Source organism: Rhipicephalus microplus, chromosome 8 (assembly GCF_043290135.1).
Source record: "Rhipicephalus microplus isolate Deutch F79 chromosome 8, USDA_Rmic, whole genome shotgun sequence".
Taxonomy (NCBI): Eukaryota; Metazoa; Arthropoda; class Arachnida; order Ixodida; family Ixodidae; genus Rhipicephalus; species Rhipicephalus microplus.
Genome location: NC_134707.1, coordinates 96,759,927 through 96,784,366, shown reverse-complemented (window position 1 = coordinate 96,784,366; position 24,440 = coordinate 96,759,927). Strand labels below are relative to the sequence as shown.

Sequence of the window (24,440 nt, the reverse complement as noted above, 5' to 3'; positions counted from 1 at the left end):
CATTTATTGTAATTGGTCTGGAGGTGGGTCGGGAGGCAGAGCAGGCAACAGGAATACCGAGCTTTGCGATTTTCTGGGATAACGGAGACCGCCGGAGGTGTTTGTGTGGCGCCATGGTCGAGCGAATGTGGAGGAAATGGTGCCGGACTTTGCGCCTCAAGCTCCCGTCGAACTATACGTGTCACACTGTCCTGAATGGGTGGTGTGGAACCGAAATCGGTGCAGGTTGACGTAACAGCCGTGTTTGGTAGCCGCGCAAACTGAGGCAGAGCACAGCGGCTTTTGGCCATTTCGAAGCGGCGGCATTCCTTAGTGATCATATCTACTGTCGTGACGTTGGTGTACATGAGCAAGTTGAAGGCATCGTCCACGATGCCCTTGAGAACGTGGCCTACCTTGCCACGCTCTGTCACTTGCTCGTCCACTTTCCGGCACAATGCGAGCACGTGCTGTATGTACGAGACATGCAACTCAGTTGAGGACTGCGCACGAGTGGCAAGTTTATTTCGCGCTTCCATTTGGCGACAGGACGGGTCCCCAGAGAGGTCGCGTAGTCACTCCTTGAATATATCTCAGCTGGTGAGCTCGGTTTCATGGGCGTCGAACCAAACATGTGGGGTGCCACCCAAGTAAAATATTACGTTGACGAGCATCATTGTAGGGTCCCATCGGTGTGTCTGGCTAACACGCTCGTACATACGAAGCCAGTAGTCAACGTCAAGCCCAGGTTGTGCGGATAATGTACCGGGATCACGGGGACTGGGCATCGTCAGGTATGTGGTGGCTGGAGCTACAGATGGAGACGCTGATGGGTCGTTTTTATTGGTAGCCATGGCCGGAGACTGAACGGTGCGGCCACTGCGAAGCTTCATGGTGAGGACGGGGAACGTTCCACCTCCACCAAATATCTTACGGAAAATAAGAGACGCCGTATCGACGAGGCTGTAGAATAGATGTATTTGAAACCAGCGGTAATGGCGTGACCAGTTTACCAGCGAGCGAGCGGCGACCACACTTCGTCTTCCTCATCAGGCACACACGCGCGTCGCCCCCTAGACTCTCAGTATGCATGTAGCAATATAAATCACGTTATGACTTATCAAATATGTTCTTTATACGTCATGTTATGCCACACCAAGTTCGGTATTGATAGCAAAGTAGTAGGCGGATAGATAGATAGATAGATAGATAGATAGATAGATAGATAGATAGATAGATAGACAGATAGGTAGGTAGATAGATAGATAGATAGATAGATAGATAGATAGATAGATAGATAGATAGATAGATAGATAGATACGCTCTGTGGGGATCTGAGGCGCGCCCGCGACCATTTCGCGGGCATTCCGCCACACGGCCACACCCTTTTGCTTTCCCGCTCTGTTAACACCACGTTGCGATAGATGGCGCCACGTGCGGGCACGGCACGCGGTACGCGCGCGCCGAGGGAGCGGCCTCTCCGTGGACGGCGCCGGGTAAGCACGTGTTTTCTTTCGTCCGCTTCCCCTTTGGGAATCGCTGGACTGTAACCTGCCCGGTGTGGCCTTGGGCACCTCGGCAGGCGTGTTTACTTGAGTGCTAGCTTCGGTAGCGTGCGCTAAGCCCAGAGCGGTGCCTAGTGCTTGAAGTGGTCGTACCACAACGAGCCGCACTTGCCGTAGGCCTACGCGTACGAGGTTTGCCCTAACACTCGCGACCAGGCCCATTGGCCATCGTGAGAGTGCGCAGCATAGCCGCGAGGGACCTTTTCTCGACCGGCGTGTGAAAGCTCGCCATTGCCAGCTGCGACGTGCTCGCGGTTTTCCCCTTATTGTAAACGTCCGCGTGCGGGTGCCTTTGCTACCCGCGTCCCGGGAGCGGACGTTGTACTGTTGTTCGGGGTGCCGCCAGAGGCAATAAAGTGTTGTTTACTTTTGCATTAGAACACTGTCTATTTGCCGCACCGCGCTTAACGCCTTATTAGTTGAGCGCGCGCGGAGCGGTGCGCTACACGCGAGTAAACGGAGTAGCGGCCCTGTGGCTCGCTAAGCGTGAACCCGCGGTGATCGTCCACTGCAGTTAGTAGCGGTGGGATCACCATAGCTCAAAGTCGCCAAAGTTCGCTAAAAAATGCTACGCATTTATAGTTTGAAAAACATAGTTGCCAAGCTGGCAATGTGAGGTTGTGGCAGTTAATTGCCAGGCAATGCGAGGTGGCGTCAACGCTAGGCAGTTTCTTGTGAAGGCGACACGCATGTTTACTGGTCTTAAAAAGCGTCTTTTGAAACAGGAACGTGGATGAATGAGAAAAATGTACATAACAGTTTCCTCTTTTCTTGTGATTTTTGGTGTTACCATATGAGGGTCGATGGGAGTGGGGTTTTTTGTCCATTGCGCTCACTCACTTGTAGGTGTCAATCCCTTTATAGCGCTTGTTTTTTACGCACTGCCTTGGCAGACTCGACAAAAAGAGACGTTTGCAGGAGCACTAGTCACATAATACCACAGGAACGCTCTTGCTTTTGGCTTTTCGACGCGCGTAAACCATAGCCGCATGGATCTCTGCCAGATAGCCTATATATCTTTTACATGATGATGACAGGGAATTCTCAACGGGCAACCTGTGGATTGTCACTCATATACTTGCAGTCGGTTTCACTCGGTCACTGTTTGGTATATATTTTACGAGTCGCACAAAGCGCTATGTGCGGGAGCCGATGCAGAGCCCTGCAAGTCTTAGGCATTTCGCCGCGCAAAGGAAGAGGAGAGCTTCGTGGCACGGCTTACGTGAGTGACGAGGCAGAAAGAATTCTCTGGTTTTTTTCCTTGCTCGTCACGAATGGTGCAAACCGATTCGGTGTTGCTCGCCCACGTATCAATAAAGAAGCGCAGACAGCATGGTTCTGTTCTCCACAAAAACGTCATAACTATTAACACTTATTTTACTACTGGTGAAGCTTGACTCACCGAACATAAACTAAAGAAAAAGGATGTTCACAATATCGAATCAGTTACACACTAGTAAATTTTAAGTATTTCTGAAGGATATTTTGTGATGTTCTCACCTATATAACGTTAAACATTGTCTAATGGGTTGAATGCATAAAAAGAGCAAACCTCTTACCTTTGAAGATTAGTCAACTATCTTGCCGCTAACAATTGTCCTCCGAGATAAGTCATCGCAAATTACGGTAACAAATCGCGAAAGCCATGAAGACATAAGACAGGAAGTCAATTACAAAGATTTCTTCCTTTTGTGATGTAGGGTTACTGAAAACTAACAGATTTTTTGTAATGTTTTACCACGCAAAAGAGCATATAGAGGATGACTGTTCCTAATATATTCTACAGAGATCCTTATGGCAGCGTATGGCATTGACTAACACTCCCCGGTTTGCATGCACAAAAACCCGCGATAAATTGGTGAGCAGACGGCCGCCGTCGTAGATCAAATGACCGAACACTGGGCGCATTATCACAATGTTGGAGGTTCGGTTTCGGCCAGTGGCAAGAAGTCTCTTCGCCCACTTTACTTTCTGCCCGTTTATCCCGTAATTACAAATTTACATTTAGAACAGAACATTTACCGTCCACTGTATCATCTTTGGCTTCATTATCGATTGGTCACTGTTAAGGTTGTGTAAAAAGCGCCTGGTATTCTTTTATTTCACTCATTTTACTCGAGATCAGTCACATAGAATTCAATACGCAGAACAGCCTGCGACCGTCTAGGAGACGCCTTTTGTTGTATTTTGTTTCCACATACACGGCCCGACAAAGTTCATTTATGAGGTCTTTGAAAAAAAGGCAGGAGAGACTCCGTGTTACCACTTACCTTTAGAGCCAGTGTGTTGTTAAGCTCGCCGAGTGTAAGGACTTTCGACGAATTAGATATAATCCCGTACGTGAACGTCGGACTGCCGAGGTATTCCTCGGTGCGGTCAGCGACATTGGTTGGCTCACAAAGCTGAAAGTGACATAAAAAACTGAAATCAGTTACTCTACTATGAATACAGAGAAAGTGTGTAGCATGATGTGATATGAATTGAACTGATGTTTATGTTCACTTCACACAAACGGCAAGGCTGTATCTAAAGGCTGGAGTGCCTGACCAAGGCATTGGCTGCTTTGTACAGGCTGACATGAATGAACACAAACACTGTTACATAGTTAGCTGCATTTGCCAGTAAAACATAATGTTACTGTTAAGCATGAAGCGTAGACAAAATGAAAGCATCCTAAAAAACATATACAAGCTTACACATAGCAACGTTATCGCAACGTGATCACGCAATTATCCCCATTCTTGCAGATCGCACTGGTTCTTTCATAACACGACTATGACGTTCTTGTTTGAGGCAAGAGTGCAGTGTTTGCCGAGTGTGGGTGGAATCTTGCTTTGTCACCTTGCTGGTTACGCGAGTTCTGTGCAGTGTCAATTTTTATGAACGAGAACATAGCAGCGCATTGTCTGCGCGCTCCTGCAGCTGCTGGAAGCGCGTTCAAATGGGAGCGAAAGCAAGCACAGCCTCTTTTTGTGTCCTATCGCGGTGAGCAAAACAAGCAGTCATTGGTGGTATGGAACGAGCGGAGAGAATACAACTTCCTCCTCTCTCCAAAGTGATTACCGGTGTCTTGTGTAATATCCTTGAAGGGGGTTCTCTATCACCAAAGAATGCTTGTTTCGCTTGCCATGAGATGACGCAAAAATAGGTTGTGCTTGTTTTCGCTCCCACTGAAGGCCACGAGCTCCTGTGTACCCTTTCCTAAAAATTGACACTGTATATGTCGTCTGTAGCCAGTTGCATCATGATAGTTTCACGCATCAGATGTAGAGACCAAGCACTGGCAAAGTGTGTGTACGAGAAGCTATCGTTGTGTTTCGTTCGGTGGTGATGCCATCTTTTTGGGCGCCACGGGAGAGAGGTGAATGTTCCCGAAATGTTTATAGCACATAAAGGAGATGACTGGAAATACTTCTCAGTTATTTCTTTTAAATGTAGTATCTTAGACGTGGTTTGTTAATTTGCACATGTGATGTTTTTTTTTATTGCCAGCTTTATTAAAGACTCTAATGAGTGCTCTATTGTTAGCAGGGTCACGCTACAAGAAACGCATGGATGATCGACAAACCAAGTTTCTAGAGTGCTCAACGCCCGGAAAGTGTTGAAAATGCCACATTCATCAGCTCTAGTAAAAGAAATGAAATAGAAAAGCAATGGTAAAATTTTCAGTGTTACAGCAGTGGTGAATATAGACGCACGTGAAGGAAGTCTTGAATGATGGCCGAATATCTTTTCGTAACGTGACAATAAAACTGTACCGGTATATTCAAGAGAAAAACAGTCGCTGTAACCCACAATAGCGTTACATACTATGAGCCAAGGTCTCCCAGGGAAAGATATAGTTAGACTGTTCCGTGGGGGTCACACGCTCTTCTAAAACTCATATGGCACCCACAACGTCCGCAACGCCTGCTAACGCTATTGTAAATCTCCCTAATAGAAGCAATGTTATTGAGACATCAAGCACTGTTATTTTGCCAATTAGGATTATGCTATATAGATGCATAAAAATTAGAACGTAGGTCACTTGAACTGAAATCACTAATCTCATGTCGAATAACACATTTCTAGTCAAGACATAAAAAATACTTGTCAAGTTAAGCCGTAGCTAAGTATGCCATCAAAGCTGAGAACGATTGACTTGCTCTTTGCTCCGAATCACATAGAGTGACGTTCAGTTGCAAAACTGATGGTGAGACAACCACTCAGGCGTTGCTGCACTGTTCAAGTGCTCGCTGAGTGGAGGCGCTGACGCGTTCGTGCACCTTGTTCCTAGAAAACAGTTTGAAATGCCACACATGCAGTTGTGATGCCAGACATGTTTTTGTTGCGATTTACGCCACCTTTCTCTCTCTCAGCATTCTCTTCCTGTCATGACGACGTGGGGCAAGCTCGCAGCCAACCCGAGAAGCGAGCGTGATCCTGCATAGCACTCTCGTTTCGCTAGACTGAATGCCTTCATGTAGCACGCCAGGAATTATTCGTTAGCCCAGAGCACGTTGAATAATCACGTGCTTCGTGACTCCAGCTGGCAGCAGTGTTCGACACTTGCCTTCGCCTTCATGCCTGCTAGTGGCACTGACTAGCGCTCTAGGGTTTCGATGTACGTATGTTGCCCGTGAAGTCGACAAAGAAATGAGCATCGTTGTAGCTCACCTGGTACAGCAACGGACACATTACGTGAAAGGCGCTGCTGCCATTCCTGCCAACGCTCTTTTAGTTCACTTTACTTTGTTTAAACTTACATCATGATGCTAACAATCAGAATATTACTTCCATTGAGTTTCTGGTCTATTATTATAGTTGTGTTGTGCCAAGCAGAGAAGAAAGAGCTCGTCGAAGTTCTCTTTATTTCGGTTCACTTTAGAACGCTACTAGTTGCAAAGAGTGAGCACAGATTGGTCTGAACGACACATACCGCTTGCCGTTGTCTTATCACGGACACGCATGGCTTGTAAAGGCTTACATTAAGTGATCTTATTGTGTTATTCATGACGTATTGAAGGGCGGACATTTCGAAGGAGATGCCCGTGATTGTTGAGGGTTTCTTATATGTGCTTCCCTGTGACACTGCATACCAAGCATGTTCCTGAAAAGAACAGTGAAAATGCATTCGAACAAAGCTTACCATAAGTGCTTTATGAAATCTGCCACATATTTTTTTTTCATTTTTAGTCGACGATTTTACCTAAACATCGTGCTATGATTACGAACTTTCCACATACTAGATTTAATTGTACAGTGGCGTACTGGCGGCGCTATTTTCTGATGTGACCTACTGGGCACAACCGAAAAAAGAAAGATTCCAGCAAGAACAGAATATGAGCACTTGGACTGTCAGGCAAATATCCCAGCGCAGACACACACCTTTGTATTGAACTTCTTTGCAAACAGACCTTATGCAGGTGCCATGTCAGGTAAGAAACAATATAGGAGACCTTGTCTTCACAATCTTTCCAGGCATCTTAAAATGAGAATTCGGCAACAAAGGGGCTAGCTTGAACTTTCTTCAGCTTACAAACGGCTAGGCAAAAAAAAATGGTCGTTATCAATCACTGCACGAAGAGGCAAAAATAAATACGTGCATTGCATTACTAAACAGTTGAAAGGTCCTATAAATATTCAGAAAAATGCCCTGTGTGTGAAGGGGACGTCACAGAAAGACAATATGGCTTACTTTGGCTTCTTTAGATGCTGCAGTGTCCAGCAGGAATGTTCACTAACTTAGGAAGGGGTTTAAAGGGCCTAGGTCTTGATTCAGCGCGAAAAGGCCCAGGTCTCGACACGGCCTCACGGACCCCGCCTTGAAAACAATCTGCGCAGTGGCACGTTCCCATACAGGCCGCAGTAGCGTTACTATTGCGCCTCAGTGACGAGTGACACTCGTGATGGCTCTGCTGTCCATTTCCGAGCACCCACATGAAGCATTCCTTAGAAATGATTATGGTACACTGACGTCATCTCATACTCGACATCTCCAATAACCGTTACAGCCGACGATGCTTCTGTTGTGTCATGTATGAGCCAGGTTATGCTTCAGGGACTAAGAGAGAAAAAATAAAGGAAAGACGGGGAGGTTCACCAGAATAAGGTTCCGGTTTGCTATCCTGTGCTTCGGAAGGGTAGAAGGGGTGTAAAAGAGTGAAAGGGAAGAACAAGAGTTGGTGACAGTAGAGCCAACGATGTCACTGGAGCACTATTTGAGCACTATTGGAAGCAAAGCTGTCAGCCAACAGTCACAGTTTGTCTGTGAGTCCCGTTACTTGCGAAACGCTCCACAACGACTTCAGAGCAGCTCATGACGCAGATCGAGTAGACCAAGGGCCCCAGTATTTTATTCTCTGTCAGGCGGTGGTTGTCCAGCTGTCCTAGGGCGCTTGAGAGGCGCGCTCTTTCACAGTTGAAGCGGGTGAAGTCGCTAAGAAAGTGCTCGACTGTTTCGCTGCGTTCGCATATTTCACATAACGGGCTGTCAGTCACTTTATTAGGAAGTGAATAGGGAATGCCGTTTCATGCCAAAAAGAATGCCTTTGAGAATACCACTTCATGCCAATAATGGGCAAGGAAAGTAGTGTAACGTCGTGATAAGCCAAGTGGGAGATTAGCGGGGGGTCAGGATCCAAAACATCTAGCCGTGCATTTGTGAAAGAAGATGAACACCTAAAGTCTACCGTTAGACGACGTGCTAGCACATATCTGGTCACACAGCTATTGTTTTGTTTATTATGCGAGCTCGTTACCCATATACTTCACAACAACCTCAGGTCCTCGATTGGGCACATAAAGGCTGATGTAGATATTGCACGAAATGAGTGGCATGTGCAAGGGGCGCGTGGCGCCAACAGTAGCACCAGCTCACAACTTTGAATATTTTTTTGGCATAGAAGCTAAGACACGTTCATTGTCCTATCCTAGAGCTCATACATTGAGAAAGCCAAAAAGGATTTCTTGATCGCATGACATGCATAGCATACGTCATTGCATAATGTACCGCTACGTCACGTGCCGACAGTCTTCGATGCAACGGTACAAACGAATTCGTCAAAAGTCACCACTCTTGCGTGCAATGAGACAACTCACCAGGTCGAAGTATTGTTGGTTAAAACTTTTGACTGGATTGGGCGGTGCGGCGACGCAGGCACCCTGGGGACTGATCCATCCCGCCGAAGCAATCAATATGACGATATTTGCCTCCAAATTTCTGCAGTGAGGAAACACTGACCATGAATCGTTGAAGCATTGTTCGTGATAGTTCGTTTAAAAATAGATTGAATTGGTTACATTTGCACAGCTGAGGTCATATCTTACAAACAATATGCCACTCATCTATATTCTTAATCGGAAAGCTCATCTCGCATCAAGTCAGTAGATCACCTGAAGGTTGCCAAAGGTCGGAATGCGCACGCTTTCAGCATGTTTTCCTGCCTAAGGTAACACTCTGCGCCTGTTGTAAACTATCATCCTTTATGAAAGGTAACATGCGAGCTCGTGGTCTGCGCTCGGTGGCAGTTGCCTACAGTGTCATCAAACGACAGCTACGAAAATCACTTCCGCTCCAGTCGTTAGGGATTGGCAAAAAACAACAACAGCGAGTCATGGCCAATGTACAAGCAATGCTAGTTTAAGTTCCCGCTGTCGTCTCGCAACCAGTGGTGCCGGTCTTAAATGTACATGCTTTCTTCAGCTCTCGTTGGTGGTGTTTTACTGAGCCGCGATGGAGGGGAGACCATGCGCTCGCACGTTTCCTTTTACAAAAAAGAGGGCATGCATTGTTCTTGCTGTACGCACTATCGTGACAGGGAATTTAATGTCATAGTCTTGAATGCTGTTTCATTCGAAAGAATGCTGTTTCCGCATAACTTTCGTAAAGAGCTTAACCACTACTGCGAAAAATGACTGGTGTGAGTTACGCGGAGGCACGCCAACCATAAATATTTCCTGAAATGAGGCCAGTAGCGATTTATTTATTTTTTCGAAAGCACACCTGTTGGAGGTTTCGGCTTGTTGGAAAATCACCAATTTCCATTCATTATTTTTGGTAAAACATTCCTCACCTAGCAAATTTTGAAATGAAGTGGCAGAAAAGGACGGTTCTACAGGTATGGGCATGATAAAGGTTGTGGACGGAATTTTCTCCAGAAGTATGCTGGTCTTACAAACGTATTCGTAGAGATGTGATGAAGCAAAAACTGCTGCATCTGCATTCAAAACAATGTAACTACATTTCTACCGCTACAATGTCGTGATGTGACTCTTAATCAAGAAGAGTGCAATAAGGTGCATTTGCAGAGTTTTTTGTCAACAAGTGATGCAAGACTCAACGCCGGTTACGCAAGTGCGATTGTGCATTCAAGCTTTCTGTGAAACAAATAACAAAAATCTGTTCAATATGAGTGTTCCGAAGCACAATACTGAAGTTATCTCTCGGGTGGTACTTCGGTACTACAGCGCGAGCGGAGACTGCCCTGCTATGTATCCTCGTTGGCTGGCTATCAGCAATGTCTACCGTGAATTTACACTGCCGGGGCAACGTTCGAAATTCTTGGCTTTGGAACTATCACGCTGTAGTTCTGCGAGCACAAAGTTATTTGCGAGTGAAACTAGCCAACCTATTCTTTTACCTAAGTTCTTTTCATGAGTGACATCAAGCCTATCAGGCCAGCATTTTTCGGCGGGCTGGTCAAGTTGCCGGCTCTTTACGCTGACAGTAAGCTGTCATTTACAAAAAACTCCCTTAGGCAAATAGCCAGTAATAACCGAACATTGTAGGGAATATTGGCACATTTTTGGAGTATCGCGGAAAAAGAGTTTCGGCTGTGGTAAGGACTCACTAATATATATTAGTGTGCGAAAGAACGAGTTTATAGGAGAACAGTGAGGTGATTACTTATCCAAAGCATTCACCAATCATCTCAAGATCAGTTTAATAATGATGCTTTTCACATATTTTTTCGCGTTGCTTGGAGAAATATATTTATTTGTAGCTGCTTCAGTTAGACCCACCGATGTGTCTCATTTTCGCAGGTGTATTCAACAGAAGATGGCTCTCGAAAGAAAGGAGCAATTACAAGACCGGGAAACCTAAGGCAGTAAGTACCATTATTGTTGAAGCCAGGCTGTTTGCTGCATAGTTGAAATGTGGCTTCATGTTGGCTGTTTCGTGTAATAGCTCAATGGAGAAAAAGGTACAAGTTAGCAATTAGTCTTTTCCGGTTGACCTGCATGCCTTCTCAATCTGACTCATTATTCAGGGTAAGATGAAAGTGAGATAGTGGACGCTTTAACTACTTACTTTACTGCGTCACGGAATCCTTGTTTCATCTTCATTCTATATATATTAGCGAAGTCGTAGGCGCCAATAGCGAGGACAAGCTTCGCTGTCTCTTCATGCTGTATCTCTTTCATTTTCTGGAACATCACAAAATAATGAGTTTCATAATTATAGTTATACGTGACAAAACAATATCATTGTGACAAACGCCGTAGTGTGAAGATAGAAAAATTTTGAACACATCGGTTGAATTAACGTGCATCAAAAATCTAAACACACGGCTGCTAGCATTTTCAATGCATAGACTTGCGGTGCCGTGATGGTGATGGTATTTGCACCAGTTCACCTCTGGAACTCGATCACCATGCGAACCACACTTCAAGCGCACAGCAATGATAAGCAGCACGGCGACTTGATAAATGGTGCCTATTTGAGCACATTAACATTGTCATAACAAGACCACTCATAAAATGTGTCTAGTTATTGTCGCAGTGATAGCGTGTGCGCTGTCACTAGAACAAGATAATGAATTATTTGACAAAAAAACAAACACAAGACGAGGTAGACGTTTGCCTTTACCAAGCTTACTACTGTATTTTTTTGCGCTAAGAATCCTTTCTGCTGCTATAAAACGTGAATTCGGAATACAACAAAATCACATGGCGTCATTCCACTCTCCCTCACTTGGAGATTTTTGTATTTGGTTACTAAAACTCTTTTTTTGTCAGCGTCCATTCAGAGTTTAAGCAAAATGTAGGTGTCACAAGGGCCCCTGACGTACTTTTTAATGACAGCTGTTTACTGTAAATTTGCCTCTCCAGTAATCATTCATTAAAATTTCAAGAACATCAACCGTTACTCAAACTAAAACATTCTGGATTGGTAGTTTGCAAAACAATGCCTCATTTTCGATGTTCAAATCATTATGGAAAACTCCTTATGAGACCGCATCACTGTGGCGACCCTAGAGAATCTCAGACGGCGGCCTCTACGTTCTTACTGAGCGCGCAGTGCTTTGGAGGCCCAGCTTGTCCTCTTGCGTTTTTCGTATGGCATCGTCAGGCGCCCAGCAAAGCCCGGAGAAAAGAATGATGACAAAAAGATAAGAAAGAGACAGAAAAAATGTGTGTGCGGCCTCTCTTGCAGGGTGCTGCAGTCAGGTGCGTGTTTCCAAAATGTTTTATATTGTTAGTACTTGTTGGTTGCCTCTAGCAGTTAGAATATCCTCCCTTCCTCCCTTCCTTCCTTTCTTCCTTCCTTCCTTCCTTCCTTCCTTCCTTCCTTCCTTCCTTCCTTCCTTCCTTCCTTCCTTCCTTCCTTCCTTCCTTCCTTCCTTCCTTCCTTCCTTCCTTCCTTCCTTCCTTCCTTCCTACCTACCTACCTACCTACCTACCTACCTACCTACCTACCTACCTACCTACCTACCTACCTACTTACCTACCCACCTACCTACCTACCTACCTACCTACCTACCTACCTACCTACCTACCTACCTACCTACCTGAAACACACCCTTGGTGCTCCTAACCGTGTGCCGGAAGTCCTTTTGAAACGAAAGAACGGTGAGAAGCCCGTAGTGCCTGATGCCTTTCTTCCGTAGTGCGTCAAGGTCACTGAAGGCACTGTCCAAACCATTCGGCGTTACATTCCTGCATTGTAAGTTGAAATTGTAATACGGCGATTACAGAAACCATCTCAACATACCGGAGTGTTTACACGAAGTAAAAGATTTTCAGGCGAATGTTCACATGAAGTAAGGGTAATTTGGAATAAATTGCTCCTTAGGGTACTTATTCAGAAAAATCGTTGATTCGTGAAGGCTTCTCCTAGAAACCTAATTCAAGTGTTGTCGTCATTCGATATGTTTTTGGCGACGGAATCACGCCAACCAAAAAACAAAAACAAAATACAATTTAGAGCAGTACCTTTTTTAAATTCAGTACAATGACACATATGCAGAAAAAAGCTCTTGCTGTGAAGTCTTTCGTAAAAAAAATTGCACGTATTCCTGATGAATAATATAATACTCATTGAAATGGCGGGATAATAAAGGGCACTTGCAATCAGTGTCACTCGAAAAAACTCGTATGTGTTTAGAAAAAACTTTTGAAGGCGCTTGAACTGCACCTTCAGCAAGAGAACGCAAAAGCGTAAGTGGGCCCTACTAGCAGTGCTTTCTGACCTTTAGCGTTGCTGCGCTTTTCACTCCAGAGCTCAGCAAAGCCACAATGAAATAAAAATTAGTGCGCCAAATATTCGCCGTTTTAAACTCTAAAGTGCCTGCACGTAATAAGCAAAAGCTCGTTTATTGGAAACCCGATATAATGCAAAAAAACAGCATAACACGGACATGTTCGCGGGTAGTGCTAAGGAATTGTATTTTTAATGGTATAAACTTTCTTTAATTAGGTCTAATTGAACAAGCCGGTTAAAAGAGACGATCCACGCAGCACGGCATGCACGAAGCGTGATTTTGTGTGAAGTAACTAAGTGCGAACGCATTCGCTAATAGCCGAAACTGCCGTTGGTTTGTACCTGAATTTTTCCGTGGGGCACGTCGGGTTCAATTAAACAACACATTTATATACTGCGAACTTCTGAACATCAAGATATTAGCGTCGTAATCTGCGCTAGTTGGTAAAGAATGGAACGCAAGAAGATGAGTAGTGGTCCGCATGATGAATTGCCCAATAGCTATGTAACGTACAGGCCACGGAGCAAGCATAAATTATAAGTCACTCACCTTTTTTTTTTCAGCTTAAATCTTTTGTTGCGTATCCGCGGTGTTTTTGTGGTAACAGTACACGATGAAGTGTTCTTCAGACCTGGTTTCTGCTTTAGACATGGGGGCTTCATGCCACGTCCACAAAGTCGTGAATGACGAGATTCGTGCCTTATACTGAGCTCTTATGCAAAATTAGTGCACGATTTACAGGTTCACCAAGAAAACCTACGTGCATTGAAGGAATGCACACCTGTTTATTGTTTTCTTGTTGCTTTCAGTAATTTGGCATTCGGCTCATTTCAGTATCTTTTTCCCGATCCCTTGAAAGCCAGACTATTTGGCTTTTACTGTAGTCGCGAAGAGCTCAAGAATCCGTATTTGTTTCTTGTGTGAGTGCATCCTATTCAGAATTGTGAAGTTAGCTTTCCTATCAAGCAGTTTCAACTACTAATGCCTCCTGGTCACTTACCGCAAAGAGCCTGTTTGAGTGAGGTGCAGTACGCTACGACGTTCAAAATGCCAAGGTGGCTTTCTTGATATAAATACTCATAATGGACAATTTCCAGCACCTTGAACTAGGACCACGGCTGCGCTTGAGGTGTGACAGATGCCGTCATTACTTTGGCAAGTACGAAGTGCAGAGAAGAGCAATCGCGAATCATGAAAAACAGTCCGATGCAAAGTACTAATTACTACTCTGGGTGGCATCGCCTGCAGCTGTGCCACTGCACAATATGCTGATTCTGTTGGTGATGATGGCGGCCCAATATGCGAGAGCATTCTGAAATGCGTCCTCCTTAAAACACGTACTCCGCCCCGCCGCGGTGGTCTAGTGGCTAAGGTACTCGGCTACTGACCCGCAGGTCGCGGTTTCGTATCCCGGCTGTGGCGGCTGCATTTCCGATGGAGGCGGAAATGTTGTAGGCCCGTGTGCTCAGATTTGGGTGCACGTTAAAAAACCCCAGGTGGTCGAAATTTACGGAGCCCTACACTACGGCGTCTTTCATAATCATATGGTGGTTTTGGGACGTGAAATCCCACATATCAATCGAATCAAATAAAGACGTACTCACTTAACAATTCACGTTTTGACGCCAGGTAGAGTTCAGATTTTTCCCACACAGCATATTATTGCACTATGCCCAGCTGTGAAACATTATGACAATTTCATTAAATTTTTGTGGGGGGGGGGGGCACAATTTTTAGTACTGGTAAAATATTTTCTCGCTGATGCAAATTGTTGTTATTTATATACTTATGGTTGTACCACTCTATTTGCTTTTGCCTCAACTTTTGTTCTCGGAAAACACCGACGTTTTCCTCACGATGAACGACGCCATCACAGACACTGAAATTTCTGCATGCGGAAGAGGCTCGTTCGCGCGTTTTCATTTAAAGGTCTTCCGGAAGATCTGTTCAACACAGAGCAGCTCTGTTAACTCATTACCCTATCGGCTGACAACTGTTGCACCCTACTAAAACAACGCTTAGTTGATTCGGCCTGGTTTTGTCGGCATGTTTTGTATTGTGAACAAGCGCAAATATGTCATATTGATCTGATTACCAATGCTTGAATATTGCGCGAAAATACATGAAATTTCCTCCATCACACTCCACATCTTGTCTGCGCGCATTTTACTTGTTTTTTTTATGATGAAAACAATATCCAGAAAGTAACAATGTCTCACCTTAGCAGAGTGGTACGTTACATGATAGCAAAGCAAGTGGGAGTTGTACCGTTTGGTCGTATTTTTTTTTTTCGTTTTGTTCCTTCGTTCTTCAAGCGCACAAATGACTACCAGAATCACGGGTAACAATATGAGAAATCGTAGCCCAATTGTAGTGTCATATTGCTCGAGGAAATCACCAGATACGATATGCTTAGGAGAGAAAAAAAGTTTCATTTACAAAAGAAGCGGGATTTAGTAATAAACAAAATGAAGTAGGAGTATTACTTCCAAGGAGCATCACTGAAATAAAGTTACATTTAGGAACAACGTTATCGTGCATCGACTGCTACCAGCGTCTCTCTGTCTTTGATGACAACAATGAAACGTACGTCCCAAAGCAAGTTTCCCACCGTTTTCCTCTGTGTTAACTGAAAGGTGCATCTAGTAACAGCATAATATATTCTCAGTCTGTATGACTTCAAGTATATACGATGTTTGTGACTTACTGAAAGTCGAAAGAAATTCCCAGCTGCACAAGCTTATACTTTGGGCCCCTCTTCTGGAAGACATCCCAGCTGACGGGGTCCTTTGCTGCTTCAATGTGGCCACTTGATGCAAACACGCTAGTGTAAAAGAGGTAGTCACAATACTCGGCGTCCGGGTAAATGTCTGCTGAGATCGCTGTCTCGCTTACGGTGCAGATTATCAGCTTCACTGGGAGTGGGTAAAAATGAATTAGAGGATAACTCTTCCGTTTATCTATTACCTGTTCTCGTTATCAGGGTGAAAGGCTAAGGTATGTCATGAGACACAAAGTGAGCATCGATGTTGTTGTAGTCAACACTAGCGATGCGAATGATACTCATTGCGCAATCAATTCACCTTATGACGCCATGATGACGCCAGACCACTGAGACTTGCGACGTCATATGGACAACACACAGTGACAATTGCGGTGTTCTGATGCCATACGGGCATTAAACACACGGCATTTCTGCTTGTTTAAAGGTAGCATGTTCCGGAAGTGGCGTGAGGCGTCGAAAACCTGCAATGTCTGCTATCCAAGAGACTGAAAATTGACAATAAATAGATGAAGCCTTTGGAGTGAAAAGGTAAATGGAACCGCATAAGTACAAAAAGTTAGATGGTGTCTTACCTGTAGCTTCGAGTCAACTAAATAGAATGCGTTATGAAACATTTTTTTTTTTTTTGTCTGCATTAGGGTGCGCTTTTTTTTTTTTTTTTATTGATTTAATTTCAGACAACCCGTGTACACAGTTTGCCTAGGGGATCGGCGTAAAGGCAAAGAAAGCCTGACAAAGCGCCAACCCCCTATGTACACACATACATAAACAGGTTATATATAGCAGTACAAAAATTGAGAAATTGAGATACATACAATATCAAAAAACATTTACAATTTTTTTTTTACATCAAGCCAGTATTAACAAAGAAATGAACAGCAATTATGAATTAGCACATAAAGAAATAATAAGAGACTATTTATGCACAACAAACAGGCAGACAAAAGCAAAAAAAAATTCATAAAGTCACAGCAGCACATAAAAGTTACATAAAATAAAATGAATCGAAAGAGGTATGAGAATCTGTTTGAGTTTTTAGAAGGAATGTGTGTATCTTCTTTTTGAAAACATAAATGGAGGAACTTTGTTCAATTAATGCCATCACAGTGGGGTGTTCATTAAGAAAGTGGGGAATTTGGTAAGTTAGTTTTTGTGTACCGTAATTTGTACGAAGCGTGTCTTTCTTGAAACTAATATGTCGTAAATTATGACTGTGGTTACGCTCGTGATACTTCCTGAAAAATTCAATTCGATTAGAACCTCTAGCTACACGTACTTCCAAGCTGTACAGCAGAGGACAAAGAATTCAGTCATTTATCGTAACAGTCGCTTGAAAGCGCACAACTATATGACTAAAAAGTCAAAAGTAAGATACCATCTTTTATCGATAACGACATGTAACGCATTTCAGAAGTCGCTTAAGAATGCCGTCCATATTGCCGCCGAAACAACAGTGAACATTTCAATAAAGCTCGCATGCGTACTGCTGCACATACCAATAGCTATTTGAAATGATTGCGTTTGTGCGACACCTTTCTTGGGAAAAAAATAGTTAAAAAGACAGGTGTAAACATATATCAAAAACGGTCCCTTACCTGTAGTCATCGTGGTAGTAGTAGTTGTAGTAGAACTTGTAGTTGTTGTCGTCGTGGTAGTAGTAGTTGTTGTAGAACTTGTCGTTGTAGTGGTCGTGGTAGTAGTAGTTGTAGTAGAAGTTGTCGTTGTAGTGGTCGTGGTAGTAGTAGTTGTAGTAGAAGTTGTCGTTGTAGTAGTCATGGTAGTAGTAGTTGTAGTGGAACTTGTCGTTGTAGTGATCGTGGTGGACGTGGTTGTGCTTGTTGTTGCTGTAGAAGTAGTTGTCGAGGTTGGTTTCATGGTTGCAGTCGATGTTGTTCTTTTCGTTGTTAATGTAGCAGTCGTGGTTGCATATCTTGTGGTAGGTGCAATCTTGGTTGCTGCTGGCGCGCTCGATATAGTCGCGCTTTCTGTAGTCGTAGTCGCGGTATTCGCAGTTGCAGCTGTCGTTGTCATAGCCACTGCTGTAGTCGCTATACTGCCGGGGCTTGTACTTAGAGACATGTGGCCTGCGAAATGTTTTAGACAGCACTAAATGTGATGCTCGAAGCACATATCGCATACAGTACACTATATATCCCTACAATTGTGGAGAAACAGGTGCAGCAGCAGTGTTGATGATAATAAAAATGTTTCGAGTTCGTCGCACTCCCCTTGAAAATATGCATCAAACTTGTGACACATAGTAAGGATAATGGTAGTTCATTCTTCGTGACGTATGAGCGCCGTGATGTTTTCATTTGTAATGAAAACATCACGTGAGAGTGTTGCAGTTACTGATCATGATGAATATAATGATTACACTGCTGTAGTGACAATCAAGTTTTATCGTGCGCAAGAAAAGAGCTCAGATAGCACCGGGATTCCGTGACAGAGGCTCTGCCACAGACTCAACGCCAGCTTCTATGACTGAGCGCTGCTCCTTTAGATCAGCAACAGACACAATGCCGCCTCCAGCTGCTCTAAAGGTCTCGGCCGTATCATACTGAATCATCTTCACTATATAAATCGAAGTCACCAGAAATAGTAGCAAAGCTCATCACATGATCTCTAGCTTTGCTCCTTAAGTGGCTTGAAAGCTTCCTGGTGAGTTGACAGGTGTTAGACCGAGTGTTTCTGCCATGACAATAGTGTACTGCAGCACCGAAATAGTTTCTTTGTGTCTGCTAGCATACTTGTATTTTACTCGATTTAGTATTATGGGCAAATAACCACTACTGCCATTCGATCATGGACAATGTTATTTATATTTGTCTGGTCAATATCGCTCCATCCACCGCCATATCAACATCTAAAATTAGTCTCATAACAAAAACAAATAAATGCCTTCTATCACACTATGTCCACTCTTACCTCGTGTTCCGAGCCAGTCTCTGCTTCTTGATATTTCGCTCATTGTCTAACGCCGAAACAAGTACTGCCGTTGCATGAACACGAAATCAATAGGGCTCAAGCAATTTCCTGGATTAAGGACATAGCGGAATTTTCTTTCCCGTTGCCAAACCTGGTAATGCCCTTTATGCACTCATCACGAATCACTGCTGCTTATTCCTATCAACATTTACTGATAACCGCGTTCTCTCTTTCACGACAAAGCACAACCTTTTGCATCAACTTAACAAGGGTGAAATTCTCATAATCAGTAGAATGTTTGCGACTATCGTTTAGGTTGTAAGGTAATTTATTGAAAGCTATTGAGCAGGAAAAAGCACCAAATCATAATATAGGCATTCATGAAGCAATAGACGTGTGGTTGGGCATGACAAAAGTGACAATTTTTATCACATTCGCAGTGGATGGCCACATCCCGGTCTAGGTAGACATTACTACACACCCGTATATTCGAATGCAGTTACAACACTTCGCACTAAAAGACACTTCAACTCTTTCGAGCACGGAGGTTACCCCAGGTAACCACTTTGTCTTATTTTATTTTCCCTCTTGAAACAAGTGAGTCCTGCATGTTGGATTATAAATGGCCATAGTCTAAACTTTTTAAAAATCTGTCAGAGACGACGCCACTTCGTTTAGAGTTGAATGCGACACATTATGTTTGCTTTCTTTGGACTGCTATCATCCTCAAGGCGTGCTAGGTGGCAGACCCAAGATATGCTTATAGATATCCTGTACTTATTGCTTTGGTAATGCAGGAGAGCAAGTTATATGCGTAGCTAACGCTAAGGGCTATAGAAGTGAACAGCTGTATATTCACCAGAAGTAACTACCTCATAGTTTATGAATTATTATTGCAAGTTTTTGTTTATTGCAAGAAAAGTATACTTTGAAAAACATTTCATCAATATTTCCTAATAAAACTGTTTCCCACCAGAAATTCAGCTCTGTGCATGAAAACGTGAAGACCCATGACAAAAAATCACAAAATGTACAGCTACCTGTGGACGCTGAGGTAGAAATCGCCTGTGCCGTTACTCTTCGACTGCCTCCTGTGTGCGGCATCTGTAAAGCCGTTCTTATGACTATTGTGGCGTCTGGTGTAGATGATGAAGGTCCACTGCTGTCATAGAGGTCTTCCGCGGTGGTGGCGCTAGAATCATCTGACTCTGCAGGGCAAAAAGTAGTTTGTTGGATAGAGGTACTATGCAGCGGACCGAAAAAAATTACACCATCTCCACGAAGGGGAACTTGGGGTGGTGCGGAGCACCACGGGGAGTTTTTAAGGGGTGTTTACCGGTTTGCAATATAACCTTTGCGGTGAACATTGCGTGTTATTGCTATAACTTAGCTTGTTATCACGCATCGCGTGACTGTTGCGTTGGAGACATCCGTGATGTCCCGCGTCGCCCCATGGTTTCCTTCAGGGAGTTGCTAGAACTTTCATTTAACACGCACTGTGCGAGTTTTTATTGTTGAATAGCCCACAGGAAACATCTTCCGAAAGCACTACTTTGAAGGTAGAGATCCAGTGCTTATATTTCAGGGGAAGCCAGTGAAGGATTGCCATAATAATGGATGGCCAGCGAAGGATTGTGGAGCACCAGCAATCGTTTTTTTTTTTCAATCAAGAAAGTCGCTAGCTGACGCAGCCTGCGTAGGTTCTGCGAGGTGCCGCAGGGAGGAAGGCCTAGGGAAGAGGGGAAGTGAGCGTACGTCAGGAGACACTCCCTGCGTCTGCTGACCTATGCTCGGTCACCCTCTCTCCTGGGCATCAGTCCTCTCCATGGCGTCTTAAGAGAAAAGTGGAGGGAGTAATGCGCAGCTGTTGAAGAGAGGGACGGAAGGGATTCGTGCATCCGTAGTGTGAGTGTGGATGCCGGACGCGTGACATACCCGTGAGCAAAAAAATACTCCTCACGTAAGCAAAAAACCATCACACTCGCACATAGCACTCAGTGTGCGTCTGTTTCGTATTTCCCTTGCATTTCCCATAGTGGGCCATGCCTTCATCTGCAAGATCTCATAAATAAATGGGCATGAGACACGTGCAAAAGGCCTGGGATTGGCGATCGCGCATGGATCCACGGAAAAGTACTCGTTGGTATGCGCTCCTCATGTTCGCGCACGCGAGTAGTCACAGAAAGGCTCCTGGTGCTCAGACTCCTGCAAACTAACTCATACCCTAATCCGGTGAACCAGAATAGCATATATCCAGACATTTACCCCAATGGCTCTTGGTCAGCCTGTGGCGAGGCTGCTACTTTATGTCGTATGCTTTGGGAGTGCGGGTCGTTGGGCCCTAGGTTCATCAAGGAAGAGTGGGATGCACTGGTGAAGTCACGGCCATGAAGACTGAATGCTGGCTATCGAGTGGGCCCGTGATCGCGCATGCAAGCTAGACCTGTCCGTGCCGTCGTGGGATTAGCCCGTGCTCATTTTATCACGTTTTGCTGGACCGAATGAAACTTTCTTCGCTCGCTCCTGGCGCATGGCGGCCCGAGCCGTGTTGGAAAACACCAGAGGATAAAGTGACATTAAACAGTTTGAGAATTGGGGGCCCAAGACACTGGGTCCCCGAGCTTCGTTGCTTAGGTTGCTTTTGCGTTCACATGATCAGAAGAGTTTGAGAAGTGGGTCCAACACAGGCTGCAGTGGGTAAAACGTATGGGATGCCACCCGTGGCCAAATTCTAAATTATGCGAGGCATGGGCTAAATGGCACCGTGGCTTGCGCTGCGTCTGCTTCGTTTCGCTGGTGATCCAAGGCGCCTTGGTGCCTCACCTTTCAGTACTGTGGAGAATACAGGGCTCCTAAGCGAATAGAAAGGGCGATCAGCCTCTCCCCATCTATTCATTCGCGCCATGTCCTCTGCTCACCGTCTTTACGGCATCTGCTCGCCTAATCATCTATACACACTAACTTCAGATAAGGCTGGTTTGTTAACTCAAAAAAATATAGTAAAACTGTGAAACAAGCAGTCACGCCAGGAACTTGAAGCGTGGATTTGCTGCTCTGCATGCTGAAGATCGGTAGGTGCTCATGCCTGCAGATAACTTCACTTTGTGCCCGTTTCATTCCGTCGCTTATCGTGGCTCTCGCATAACTGCTTCTCCGTCGACGCGTTCCTTCTCCCAATGCAATGTTTTTTTCTCTTTATTTGTTGAATCGAAGGAGGACCCGACGCGCACGAAACGTGGGCGGTTGCTTCTGCATGGATGCTGCCATGCTGATTTGCAAACGCAGTTACCGGGAGTGAGAGACAAAAATTATTTCCGGCGTACGAACTACATGCGAACAATAAATGTATCACATAACAATGTCGCGTGACATACACCAAACAAACTCCAATTTTAGTCAACCCGGTCAACTTTGAGGCACATAATATATATGAGATGATGTTTTTATGCGCAACTGTGTGGCTTTCTTACACCCCATAACTTTGGTAGTGCTGAACCAAAATGTTTTAAGTGTGAATACACTTTATAAGGGACCCCAAACCATCCACCGCCGTCGGCATCGTCCGCAGCCTTCTCTCTATCTTTAAAAGAAAGAGGACTTGGCGGGCCGCAGCGCGACGCTCTACCGAATAAGCCACGGACGCGACGCTGATATCGGTGTCAGTAACGCGCCTTATACCCCGTCCCTCTTCGCTCGCTCCTCCGCTCTCCTCGCTCGCTGCAGCTGCGCGTGCACCCCTCTCTCTCGTGCGCCCACCTTCTCCCTCAGTCTCCCGTAGAGAGCGGGTCATGAGGGGGAGTAAAGTTAAAATCCGTTGGCATTCGCCAGTGAGTTAACGTAAACTCCCCCGTGTGATCAAATTGCGATTCCCAGGAACCATTACACCATAAAGGCACCATAGTGTGATTAATAAATATAATAGTACGAATTAATAAATACCCCTCATAGCATCACCCCGTGTATTCGCACTTAACCATGTTCACCCTCGGGTAAATGCTTGGGAGTTTTTGGGTCTTGGGTCAGTATTAGCGCAAGAGCCCAAGATTGGCTTGAGTTTTGCGCATGCGCCTTGGCGCGTCGCAAGCTTCTCAAACTCTCTATTGTCCTGCCGAGCACCGAGCGGAGAAGCGTCGCAGCTATGGCGAAAAATCTAATAACCCAGACCTGGAGGTTGCGGCGTGAGGGTGCCAGAGAGCAGCCGTCGATCTCGGTACGCACCGAGAGACGTTCTCCAGATCTGCAGCACATGGCAACAGGAGTTCTCGGGGCACCTTCCACTCATCATCTTCTGAAAACGTGAAGAGTGGCCTTCACCTGAAAAGGTGAAGAGTGGCCTTCAAATCACGGGAAGCCATATGGGGTGAATATAAACATATGTTAGACGCAGGTCATGCTCCATCGTTGCCCGCGCTTCTTCCTGCGTCGTACTGGCGGTAACCAATGCTGGTTTTCCATTTTTAATCGTAGTGCAGTACCACTGGTGTGCCAGTCGGCCAAGAAAAAAAGAGCGACTTGAGGCTCGCCGAGGTGCGAGCTAGTGGGAACGAATTGGTTCATCAAGGCTTCCGCTACAAAAAAAAATAAAAGAAACAAGTGGCCTGAATCAGAATCACGGTAAATAACTAACACCTCGACCAGGGTCCTGAGCCTGAAAGAACAGCGCAAATGCACATAACACCAAAGAAGAAAAGAAACGTGCAACACAAGCGTTGACTAACAGGGCGCGATCCACTGACCAGACGGAGCTGTGTTGCAAGAAGTGGTCCGACCCGATTTTGCAGACAATGGCCGATAAGAGTACGCATAAAATAGACGCGTAGACGTGTCCTATCTCAGCTTAGCCATAAACCGCCCACAAATGCAGGGTGCAGACGAGCCCACCGCGTTTTGAAATGTCCGGGCCCAATTCTATATTGCTTTTTTACCAGCTAGCTTCTAGGAGCGTAGCTGACAAACTGAATGTTCCTCTACAAGCTTAATCGCTTCTCTACAAGCCCCAAGAAAACTTACCATAAATGTGCAATAAACAATAGCTCTAAACCAAAATGTTTAACAATCATGACAGTGTGTCTGGTAGACGAATGACTGCATTTGCGCTGTACTTTTGGCCTCGGGAATATGTACCGACTAGACCCAAAGGAAGTTTTATTTTAGTGGTCAGAATCAACGACAACAGTGAACGCTAGCAGTGCGCTCACCCCAAGGCTTGCGTGAAAGCTACCGCCCGAGCGAATGTCATTTTGTTTGCTGCAGCAATAGTGTTCGCGAGAGGAATGATTTCCTAGCTAGAACAGCCAAAATAAGAGTAAGTCTAAGTAACAAATGGGACTACTCATGCACCTCCTCCCCATGCCTGGGCGTTTTTTTCTTTGCCTTTGTTTGTGTTTGAGCAGCGACCATAAACCTTCTAGCTATTTTATTTTCTTCCAGTGACGTTTGAATTTTCTGCTATCGCATTTATTCATTTGCTCTTGGGGAAATGGGCATTTTTTCATGTAGAATGTTTTTATGATTTCTCTGGATAAGGTATCCAGAGTCTGCACAAAGCCGTGGCTTCGGCGAAGATGGGAATATATGATCTGCCATTGCAATTTCTGCAGTGCAATGCATTAATATATGTACGTCCTGAAAAACAATCAATGCATACTCTCCTTTTGCAACACACTGCAGATATTTTGAGGTCGGAACAAGTGGTTGCCCCCTTCGACTAGGTCACTG

At 44.8% G+C, this 24,440-nt stretch overlaps 1 protein-coding gene across 1 annotated transcript in view; it reads right to left on the bottom strand.

The window, feature by feature from the left end:
• Positions 1-22,970, bottom strand: part of LOC142768325 (uncharacterized) — a 29,650-nt gene extending 6,680 nt beyond the window's left edge. The window contains exons 1-8 of the mRNA XM_075870294.1: positions 22,887-22,970; positions 19,763-19,881; positions 17,390-17,878; positions 12,317-12,464; positions 10,837-10,952; positions 8,625-8,745; positions 6,511-6,633; positions 3,815-3,946 (exon numbers count right to left, since the gene is read on the bottom strand). Coding sequence (XP_075726409.1) covers positions 3,815-3,946; positions 6,511-6,633; positions 8,625-8,745; positions 10,837-10,952; positions 12,317-12,464; positions 17,390-17,878; positions 19,763-19,881; positions 22,887-22,970 — 1,332 coding nt within the window. The remainder of the gene's footprint in view (positions 1-3,814; positions 3,947-6,510; positions 6,634-8,624; positions 8,746-10,836; positions 10,953-12,316; positions 12,465-17,389; positions 17,879-19,762; positions 19,882-22,886) is intronic.
• Between the last annotated feature and the right edge of the window lie 1,470 nt (positions 22,971-24,440).